General features: G+C 41.4%; 1 protein-coding gene across 1 annotated transcript; it reads right to left on the minus strand.

The window, feature by feature from the left end:
* Positions 1-10,871: 10,871 nt before the first annotated feature.
* On the minus strand, positions 10,872-11,318 carry LOC122807598 (larval/pupal cuticle protein H1C-like). The gene has a single exon (XM_044078508.1). The coding sequence runs from the start codon at positions 11,316-11,318 to the stop codon at positions 10,872-10,874; it is 447 nt and encodes a 148-aa protein (XP_043934443.1).
* Between the last annotated feature and the right edge of the window lie 616 nt (positions 11,319-11,934).

Genomic DNA, 11,934 nt, shown 5'->3' on the forward strand with positions numbered 1-11,934 from the left:
ACCTACCTGAAATTTGATAGACTTTATTTGTCCTCTGAGTTGTTTGGTTAGTCTGATAAGAGTGCTTTTATCCTGCTGGGTGCTGCACCTCCAAATTTTTGCCATGATTTTATTCCTCCTGTTATACAGCCAATTGATTTTGTGATTCCAGCAGGGTTACATTTTTGAGATAATTCTGTATTACTTTCTGCTGGGTACAGATGTCTCTATGCAGCTATTAACATGCTTGTACAGTGCTTCTGTGAACAGTTCTTCATAGGCAGAAGTGTTCTCAGGGCTTATGGGGGATTGAAATTTTGCCGGGTTCTCACTTAATAGCAGGAGGTTAGCCTTAGAATAGCTCCTGAATATTCCAGGTTTAGCTGGGGGGGGTCCAGGTTTTATTTTCATTTCATATGAGATCATTTTAGGGTCTGAACTTACCAGGGAAGGCATTACAGTAGGAGGTGTGTAGCAATCTCCCATATTAGTGAGGAACAGATCTATTATGGTTGCACCCCTGGTTGGTGTATTGACCATCTGATCCAGGGAGTTTGTCTTTACAAAATCCAGGAATCTCAGTGCATGTACGTTTGGTGTCATATATAATTCCCAGTTAATAGTTGGGTAATTAAAGTCACCCATGAATATGGCATTGAGTTATATGGTTAGTGTTTCTAATAAGTTTAAACACATGGTATGGGTTCCCAAGGTCATAGACAGGGACCTATAGCTTGCAAGGAAGTGGTATTGGATTTTACTTATGGTGATTTGAACATGGAGCAGCTTAAGTACATTGTTCTGTTTGACTAGCCTTGAAGTATATTCATTTTTGATATAAATAGAGATACCTCCACCTTTAATCCCTGCCTGTAAAGTAGTTGGCCTAAATGTGTGGAAGGCATTATAACCTTGCACTGTTGGTGTGCTCTTCCCACGGCTTTGCACTTTGTCTCAGTGACCGCACAGACATCAGCATTCTATAGGGTAAAGGGAGCATCTAGGTAGTGAAGTTTTTTGTTTAGACCTCTAGCATTGAGCAGTAATACCTTTAGATTTTCTTGGTTTTGATTTACTATGTCAGAAGTACTTTCAGTCTGGCATTGCCTAAAGAAGGCACTATGAGGGAATACAATGTTTTAGCTAATATTTGAAACCCTACAGGGGAGAGGTGTAGACCATCCCTGGCAAAGCAACGTGATCTGTTGACCATCTCCTTCCATGCTGACAAATATTGCACCCCTTAGAATGACACCAGAAACTAAGCCAATTATTAAAGTCAGTCATTTTTTGTTCATATTCTGGCATCATCCTTGGAGAAGGTAAAATGCTGCTCAGTGCTAGGCTCATACCAGCCTGCAACACATATTCCAAGAGCTCCATGATGTCTCTCTTCATATAGTCTAGGGAGGAGCATCTCAGGTCATGTGGTCCAATGACCTGAGTGCCTAGCCCCTGATAAGCAACTGACCGTAACTTTCTCTTTTCTCAGCCTGGTGAGACGGACATCAGTGTGTCTCATGATGGAGTCTCCACTGACTAGAATGTTGGATTGTGTGGTGACTTGCTTTATGGGCTTAGAGGTAGAGGTTCCATGAGATGTTGTTCTATGTGTTGATGTGGGTGTTATTTTGAAGGAGTGCATTTGGGGCTGCTGAGGGTATTTGTTATGTGTACATCATCTAGGAGGTCTTTGTGGTTTAGGAAGGTTACATGTAAGTGCCTTAGCATACGTGGGTGTATATATCTGCGTTGAATTATGCATGATGGGTGCAGCGTGTGTATTAATGGCAACCTTATTGACATTAGAAGTACTTTTATGTGAGAGCTTTGCCTCCAGTGACATTGTACAAATACATCTCTCACATACCATATCAGTTTGAGAATTACCTGGTTGTCAGTAAACATGAGGCAATTTCTACAATGCCTCAGGATGCCCATATCCACCAAGCCAGTAACGGAGACAGTAGGAAAGTTTATATCCATGGCAATAGACCCTTTTTTTATTAGACAGCTGGAATGAGAATATCAATCACTGTCAGGAGTATCCGGTTTGCAACTATGTGGACAGGGCTTGTCACTGCAAACTAGTTTCCTGTCTGCAACTAGGTATTGGAGAAATTTCAATTGTGCTTTTAAAGGAAACATGTCACTCAAGGTGTCTGAGTCTGTACAGAGCACTGCCAAACACTTGAGGAGAAACTAATATGTAGACCCTGAAATTTAATGATGAAGCATTTAGGCAGATATTCTGAAGTTAGAAACAAATCAAACAGAACTTACTGAAAACAAAGAATTAACTTGTCAAGAATGATGAAAAGAGGGGAGTCACATGACTGGCTACTGCCTGGCTACTACTAGGGCTGATCTCACCACAGCTTCACTCTGTTGGGATACAATGATCCTTTGGTTCTTCTCTCACAAGAAGCAAAATGTTATCACCAATCCCAGGAAGAGAAGCAGGCCACGGCCTGTTTGGTGATCCACAGTCTTGTTCCAGATGATGCAAGGGTCTGCAGGCTTCTAGCCTTTTTCTGGTAGATGCTTGAAATAGCAACCAGACCAATCAGGTACATTAAGCACAGACACTCACTCTCCAACCAGAAAGTGTCAGGAATCAATGCACTTTGCTCCTACTCTCACCAGGATCAGAATATAAGCACAGATTCCAAGCCGTCACCTATAAAGCAGTTATTAGGCTTGCTGGTGATCAGCAGACTCCAGGTAATAATGTAACTGCACTCCTTCTCTCAACAGGAGAAAACAGAATCACCAATCCCAAGATGACTACTGAGAGGCAGAATGTGGGCACTCCGATAGCTGGTGATCTTGCAATAGATGTTTAAAGGTAAGATGAAAAAAATGGTTTATCCTAAACACAGCAGTGTGCACTGAGCAGTTAGATATGAAAGTTGGTAACTTAAGTCTTAACTGTCTAAGTGGAGAGACACTATTTTTAAAAGAGCAACATAGACTGAAAGGGGGTGGACACTTTTGTATTCTGGTACTATGGCATACAGTGGGATGGCCAATAAATTTAAATATCTGAAGGGGAGTGATTTCAAAAATTATAGTTTTGTACTTACTCACACCAGCCAGTGAAAGGAGAGAGGGATGAGATATATGGTCAAATTAACATAAGGGGCAGGCAACTAGAAAGACAGTGGTGTTTAAGAACACAACAGTAACAGGGTGGGAAGGTGGAAAAAATTCTGTCTGACTCACAAGAGACAGAGCTGTGGTCTCTTTTCAAGTCTTAATATGTAATTAAAAGCAGAATACAAGTAAAACACAGTGTAAAGAAAACAATTCACAGTACACAAAATAAAAAAAGACAGTAAAGTACGACAGAATACAAGAAATAAAAAGCAAACAAACCTTTCCCTAAAAGGCAGTAAAGTAATACAAAATCCAGGAAATAAATAAACCTTTCCCTCACAGCAGCTGTGGCAGAGTCTGGGTGAGCTTTTCCAGTAGAGGGTTATCCCTGTTCCTGCTCAGCTTGTCTGCTTCAAAATTTTCCTCTGATGGAATGTAGAAACCCTGCAGAGTGAGATTGTGCTGTGAAGCTATATCCCAAGCTAACATAGCTAGTCTTCAAGGGGGGGGGGTACAACCTGGTCCCCCTTGCCTGTTGGTGTACCACATCACTGTGCCACAGTCTCTAACCACTTGAGAAGTCCTGTGGACCAAATATGGTTCAGAGAATTGAATGCTTTGATCAGGGCAAGCATCTCCTTGATATTTATGTGTTTGCACCTGTCCTTGGTGTCACACACCCCCCACACGTTTATATATCCTGAAACTGCTCTCCAAGTAAAGAGTGAAGCTTCTGTGGTGACTGACTGCTTTGGAGCAGGGAGGGAGAAGGGGAGACCTTGATTTAAGGACATTTGTTGTATCTACCAAGTGATTTATGTTCTGAAAACCTGAGTAATGAGATCTAAAAATATACAGGGTGAAATAGAGCTAAATAAAGATCTGTTTTTCCCTGTGGTTAAAAGGTTCTTTGAGCAGAGCTGTTTAATTGGCATCCTGTGTGAGAGAGTCAAGAAATATGTTTGAAATGTTATCTTGGAATCCCAGCTTGTGCAACAGATCTCTCACCCAAGAAAGAGATTCCTGACATTTTGCAAAAGATTCTGCAAAGATAAGCAAGTCATCTAAATACATAAAAATGTGGATATCCTGTAGCCTGGAATGAGCTATAACTGGAACTAGACACTTTATAAACACTTTTGGTGAGGTGGATAGTCCAAAGGTTAAGGCAGAGAATTGATAATGTGAACTACACATACGAAATATAAGGAATGCCTGAAGTCTAGATGAATAGGAATTTGATGATAAGCATATTTTAAGTCTAGTACTAACAGGAAACTTGAAATAGGAAGAAGAGGCAACAGGTTGTGAAGTGACATCATTTTGAACTTGGATAGTATCACAAACAGATTTAGGAAAGAAAGAAACCAAAACTGGTCTCCAAGCATTTTCTTTCTTTAGGCATAGGAACATCACTGAATAAAACCCCTTCCCCACCTGAGAAAGGAGGAACTTGTTCTATGACTCTTTGGGACAGCATGTGTTGAAGAGTTGAAGACAGGTGAAGAGTCTTATCTGTAGGATGAGGAATGTCTCCTGGAAAGCGGGAAATTCCTTCCAATGCCATATGTAACCCTAATGAATGATTTTCAGAACAAATATGTCTGAAGCAATCCATTGTCAAAGAAAGAAATGGAGATTCAGACTTTCTGGAAGAAAAAGGGGGCCTGGATGGTAGAGAATCACAAAGTTGTTTGAATACTCATCCAGACTTGTTGGAGTGCCCTTGGCTTGGGTAGGTTTGAGACTTCTTTTTTTTAACCACTTTGACACTTCTTAAACATCTGTTTACCTTAATTCTGTTCAAACTGGTGATTCTGTGTTTTGCTGAAACTGGATGAGGAGAAAGAATATCCCTGGGGCAGTTTGGAAAAGGAGGGCTGAAAAAGAGATTCCCTGGATCAGTTTGTCCCTTTCATCACACTTTTTGATAGCCTTTGCAGCTGAGGGGTGAAATGCTAAATCACTATACAAAATCTCATTTTTACATCATCTGGTAGGTTCTGAGAATGCAGTAAAAAAGAACTCCCTAAAACCATAGCAGTGGCCGTACCCCTGGAAGAAGTATCAACAGAGTCATGCACACGCTGCAAACAATGAATTGTGATCTGTGCAACAGAAGAAACTAAGTTATTTAAAGCAGAAAGAAGAAACCGTAGATAAAACATTCCTCATACGTTCACAACATCTCAGAATAAATGTTAATATATGAGCCTGACAATTTAAAATTCTAAAATTAGAAGCTGCAGCAGTATACATTTTTTCCCATACCTTTCAATAATTTTCCCATCCTTATTAGAAAGGGTAGGATTGGAAATAACTAAGTGCTTATCAGCAGAGGAGTCAGATAAGGCTATAGCTGCTGGGTCAGGTTTGGGATGAGTGTATAAAAATGTAAAAGACTGAGGAACTTTATAAATGCTATCTGCCATTTTTAGGAACAGCTGGCTGACTATCAGGAAAACTGCAGACAGTAAGACACATCCTCTAAAGCAGACAGGACAGGAGGAATGGGTGTAGGCTCTGGAAAATCCTGATGCATCAATGGTTTACCTTCATATATGCGAAACTGGAAAGTATGAATTATCATTTGTGCAACTTGTATAAGTGAAATAATAACCGGGAAATTTGAAAACTGTCGAAAATCATGAAGTGGAATATTTTTTTCGACATTTCATAGAACTACACCATTGTGCCCGACTTCCTGTGCTTCCAAACAGTGCCAACACAACCAAATCTCGACAATGCAACAAACGTCCAATGATAGATCCATATAACTATCCCATGATCCCAAAGCAGCCATTCAGTGATTAGACATGTTAACATAGGTGGAGTATATGCGTGAGAACCCCATTAAACAATGTCCCTGACGTGAAAGGTATAGCAAAGCATGAATCCTTATGAAAAAGAGCAATATTTTGCAACCAGCTTTACAAATCCCCTTGCTGTAAACAAATTCCTTTTAGCCAGTAAATTAGTAAAGCTAGATTCCTTGTCAAGCAATCTTCTCCATTTTGGGGAGGAAGGCAGACATAGTATGTGCCTACTCCTTAGACCATCCACATGGTTCTGCTCCAGCTGTACTGCATGTAAAATATCCAGCATGTACAAGGTTTTCTTCCCCATTAAACTATGTAGTCTCCTGTGCCAACCCTCTACTGCATAGGTTCATAGGTTAGTACTAGGCTAACTACCCTTGTGGGCCATTTCAAGCCTAACCAATTTCTCCATGTGAGAATCAAACCCTGCACCTTGTCTTTGTAAGGTAAACACCTTAACCATTAAGCCATCCTCCCACCCATTCTGACTATGAGGGTATCCCATCCTACAGGTATCGTGTTGGTTCCGAAGGAGCTATTGAACAAAAGAGGCACTCTCTCTGAAGTATTTCCATGCATACCATACCTATGTGACCTGCCATGGATGTATGCTTCTTTAAAAAAGGTCAACTTCAATTTCTGCAAAGGTGCTAGTGATATCTTCAGGTGCAACAAATGTCAATGCTGGCATTTTCTTGCATAACATGGTGAAAGACAAATTGCTACTGAAGTTACCTGCCAGATGCAGTTTCTGAATGTTCCTCCACACTATCTGACAAAAATGGAACCAACAGGCCTTGGCTAAGGTGTTGGGTAGATGCTTCCTAATAGAATTCACTGCAGCATATTTCAAATCCATCAGAACCATGTTAGGTAACAATCTGATATCATTATCATTGCACAATTGCATTATTAAACCCCAAAACATGTCATAACACTCCTCACTTTTACTGGGAAGAATCCCATACACCACAAGTACAGCCTTTTTGCTCACACCACCATTAAGTGCACAATGTAAGGTATATATTTGTCTGCATTCACTTGTGCTGATAGGAAGGTGCCATCTGCCATTATGTATTCTGACCCACACATCATACTCAAATTGTCCCTTGTGGTTATTCCAACAACATTGGTGTCACTAGACATATCTGCGCTATGTTGTATTATAAAAGAACCAGTCTTCAATGGTAGCATTTCTGCAGTCAACTCCCTCAGGAAACTGAAATCTTTGAACAGGGCCAACTTTTGCTTTTACATCTGCCTCCCAATGCTTTGTTTCAGGGCACTAGTTTTTGGTAACTCATTTACCACGTCCACTGATGTCCCAGCTGGCACTTCTGCAACTATCTTGTAGGGGTCTTCTATAGACTGCTCTGCACGATGTTTGAGTTGATCTTTCACTCTAATTACCTCCCCTTGTAACACATCAGGTGCATGGTAATGGGGGCTGCGCTTAACCAGTCTATAGCCATTTATGTCAGATTCTGTAACACACACACACACACACATATATATATATATATATATAGAGAGAGAGAGAGAGAGGTTGTGTATATAGGTTAGTACTAAGCTAACTGCCCTTGCAAGCCATTTTAAGCCTAGCCCTTTATCCCTTGTGAGACTCAAACCCTGCACCTTGTGTTTGTAAGGCAAACACCTTAGCCATTAAGCCACCCAACCCCCCAACCCACAATCTACCCTTACATGTTTTCTTATTTTTATGTGTACAACACCAGTACTGCTTAACTTGTACACACGTCTCCTGGTAGTACTGATACCCATCAATTATAAGCAATTCACGTCCCTTTTGGGTCTTACTTGTACTGTACACAGTACTCAATGTACCCGGCGCATATTCCTGTGAATCACCTGCCCCAGCCTGAAAGACATTTGACAGCACACTCACTATTCCATGGAACAACACTAAAACACACATATGAGCACTTACATAACAGGTATAATGCCATTAAATGTACAAGAATTTACCCTTGCATCTGCTGTTTCCCTGCCACAACATACACATATTAGATTAAACATCCTTGTTACTTAATGCACTTTTGTCCATGACATTACCTACATATAAACCTGCTTCGGAAATTTTCCTGCCACAGTATAAACCTAGAACATAGAGCATCCTCGTTACTTAACGCAGTTTTGTCATATACAAACGTCATACAGAAGCAGCTATGACTGAGTGAAGAACAATTTGTTGTTTTTCTGTGAATATCCATCTTTTGTCTACATTTCATAACTCATAACAGAAGCTAATGAGGTACTCTAAGACCTTACTAAGTTTTACATATGTAAACTTTTGGATAATTACAGAGAAAATATGATGTCACAGAAAATGCATTAAGAGCTATTTATAACCACATAGTTAAAACAAGACTTTGCTAACTAACCTGAAGCAAAACTTGAGATGTTATTTCTATACTCAGTAACTTTGAGATGATTTTAACAGTGGCACTTATGAACAGCTACTAGCTTAGTATATTTTTTGTTTTTTACTCACTATTTACAGGAATTCCTACCTCCATTTACCAATGTTATCTGCTTTACAGAATAATCCTGGAAGACGGAATACACAATTTCAACGTGCAACAAATGCAGTAGGAACCATTCAGCCTAACAATGAATGCAGAAACTAAGTATTTAAGTATGCAGCCATACTTAAGGTCATACTACATTTATTCGAATGTTTAAACTGCGAACTGCATGGTGCATTCGACCTTTAGTTATTCGCACATACTCAGATCAATGCAATTTTGAAAAGAAACTTTCAAACTTTATGTATTCGCATGAGTGTGATTCGCTTTCCATGTTCCCTCTCCCATGAATGACAACAGTGGCTCTCCCTTGCCCATTGAGGGGACCCCTACAGCTGCAGAGGACATGGCTAACCCCCAGTCCATACTGGCTGTAGGTGCTACACCACAGGAATCCAGAGTAAAATATAAGTGGTCTGAGGTATAACAAATGTCCACAACAGATTCACTCATCTATGACTGAGGCAAATTGCTAGCCTGCTGTAGTGACAAAGGCTGTTTGCTTAACTTTTTTTTTTTGGGAGGGGGAGCTGGAAGAAGGCCCAAGAGTGGGACTGTTAATCTGCTCCATGCTGAAAATGGTGCCTATATCCTTGGAAAAGCAAGCAGCAAATGTCAGTACAACTGCCTGTCCCCAAAAGATAGTTTTTTTGCCAAACTACATAGTAAAAGGCACTTTCAAACACTATAGCAGCCCCACAATGAAAACATAAACAGAATTTCTCAGCAGAAAATATTTTATCAGTTAGTTAATATTACTTTTAAACTGATAGAAAGAGCATGTGCTCCATTTAAAAGTATGTTACAGTCTTGAGACAATCAGTTGAAACACAACACTCCTGGCTTTAAAATAACTTTCCTGAAGAAGAAAGGAACAAAACATTAATAAAAATAAAAACAAGAAAAGGAAAGTTTTTTTCCCCAAAGGGAGCTTATCTGTCCAACAAGGGAAAGCATAAGCTGACCATTGATCCTTGCAAGCCTCAGAGAAGTGTACTCTTCAGCAGTAGGAAAGCACTGAAGGGCTTCAGACCCAAACTTGCCTTTTAGTCAGATCATCTTGAGCTGCCTGACAGTTTGGGCACATGAAGGTGCCTTGAAGCTTTGGAAGCTGGTCAGCTGTTATATCCTTGGCAGGATATTAACCCATATAACTAAGGCTACTGCAGCAGTGATCAGTATGAAGAACACTGCATGATTATAGCACTGTAGCCACTTTGAGCCAAAGTACATATTTTTTAGTTTCAGTTTGTCTTCATCCTTTAAATTACTTCCTTGTTCACATCAGTCCAACGAAGTTGACAAGCCCCAAAAAATCCAGATTCACACGCAGTTAACAAAAGCAACACTTCTAAAGCCAGCCTCATGGTAAAACCCTGATGGCACCCTGCATTATCTGTTTTCAATTAGCAACACAGGAGTTTCATGGAAACTGGGAGTGATAGCCAAACACCAGCTGAGCCATCTTGTAATGAGGTAGGAAGCACAGCTCACTGAAGTGCTGACACTTGCATGAATGCATCATGTATCATCTGCAGCAAGCAGCCTACCATCACTATACTGCACAGCCGTTTTACCATATAACCACATGGTACAGCATGTGCCAAATAACCACAAGGTACAGCATGTGCCATATAACCACAAGGTACAACATGTGACACCTAGCCACAAGGTACAGCATGTGCCACATAGCCACAAGGTACAGCATGTGCCACATAGCCACAAGGTACAGCATGTGCCACCTAACCACAAGGTACAGCATGTGCCATATAACCACAAGGTACAACAAGTGACACCTAGCCACAAGGTACAGCATATGCCACATAGCCACAAGGTACAGCATGTGCCACATAACCACAAGGTACAGCATGTGCCATATAACCACAAGGTACAACATGTGCCATATAACCACAAGGTACAACATGTGACACCAAGCCACAAGGTACAGCATGTGCCATATAACCAGAAGGTACAGCATGAGCCACATAGCCACAAGGTACAGCATGTGCCACATAACCAAAAGGTACAACATATGCCATATAACCACAAGGTACAACATGTGACACCTAGCCACAAGGTACAGCATGTGTCACATAGCCACAAGGTGCAGCATGTGCCACCTAACCACAGGGTACAGCATGTGCCATATAACCACAAGGTACAACATGTGACACCTAGCCAAAAGGTACAGCATGTGCCACATAGCCACAAGGTACAGCATGTGCCACATAACCACAAGGTACAGCATGTGCTATATAACCACAAGGTACAACATGCGCCATATAACCACAAGGTACAACATGTGAAACCTAGCCACAAGGTACAGCATGTGCCACATAGCTGCAACGTGCAGCATGTGCCACAGAACCACAAAGTACACCATGTGCCACATAGCCACAAGGTACAGAATGTGACACATAACCAGAAGCTACAGCATGTGCACATAGCCACAAGGTACAGCATGTGACACATAGCCACAAGGTACAGCATGTCCCACATAGTCAGAAGGTGCAGCATGTGCCAGATAGCCGCAAGGTACAGCATGTGCCACATAACCACAAGGTACAGAATGTGACACATAGCCACACAGTACAGCATGTGCCACATAGCCACAAGGTGCAGCCTGTCCCACATAGTCAGAAGGTGCAGCATGTGCCACATAGCCGCAAGGTACAGCATGTGCCATATAACCACAAGGTACAGCATGTGCCACATAACCAAAAGGTACAGCATGTGCCACATAGCCACAAGGTACGGCATATGCCACATAGCCACATGGTACAGCATGTGCCACATAGCCACAAGGTACAGCATGTGCCACATAGTCACAAGGTGCAGCATGTGCCACATAGCCACAAAGTACAGCATGTGCCATATAACCACAAGGTACAGCATATGCCACATAACCACAAGGTACAGCATGTTGACACAGAGCCACAAGGTACAGCATGTGCCATATAGTCACTTGGTACAGCATGTGCCACATAACCACAAGGCACAGCATGTGCCATATAACCACAAGGTACAGCATATGCCACATAACCACAAGGTACAGCATGTTGACACATAGCCACAAGGTACAGCATGTGCCATATAGTCACTTGGTACAGCATGTGCCACATAGCCACAAGGTACAGCATGTGCTACATAACCACAAGGTACAGCATGTGCCACATAACCACAAGGTACAGCATGTGCCATATAAACACAAGGTACAACATGTGCCATATAACCACAATGTACAACAAGTGACACCAAGCCACAAGGTACAGCATGTGCCATATAACCACAAGATACAGCATGAGCCACATAGCCACAAGGTACAGCATGTGCCACATAGCCACAAGGTACAACATGTGCCATATAACCACAAGGTACAACATGTGACACCTAGCCACAAGGTACAGCATGTGTCACATAGCCACAAGGTACAGCATGTGTCACCTAACCACAAGGTACAGCATGTGCCATATAACCACAAGGTACAACAT

Source organism: Protopterus annectens, chromosome 7.part1 (assembly GCF_019279795.1).
Source record: "Protopterus annectens isolate FY-2018-M chromosome 7.part1, PAN1.0, whole genome shotgun sequence".
Classification (NCBI taxonomy): domain Eukaryota; kingdom Metazoa; phylum Chordata; order Ceratodontiformes; family Protopteridae; genus Protopterus; species Protopterus annectens.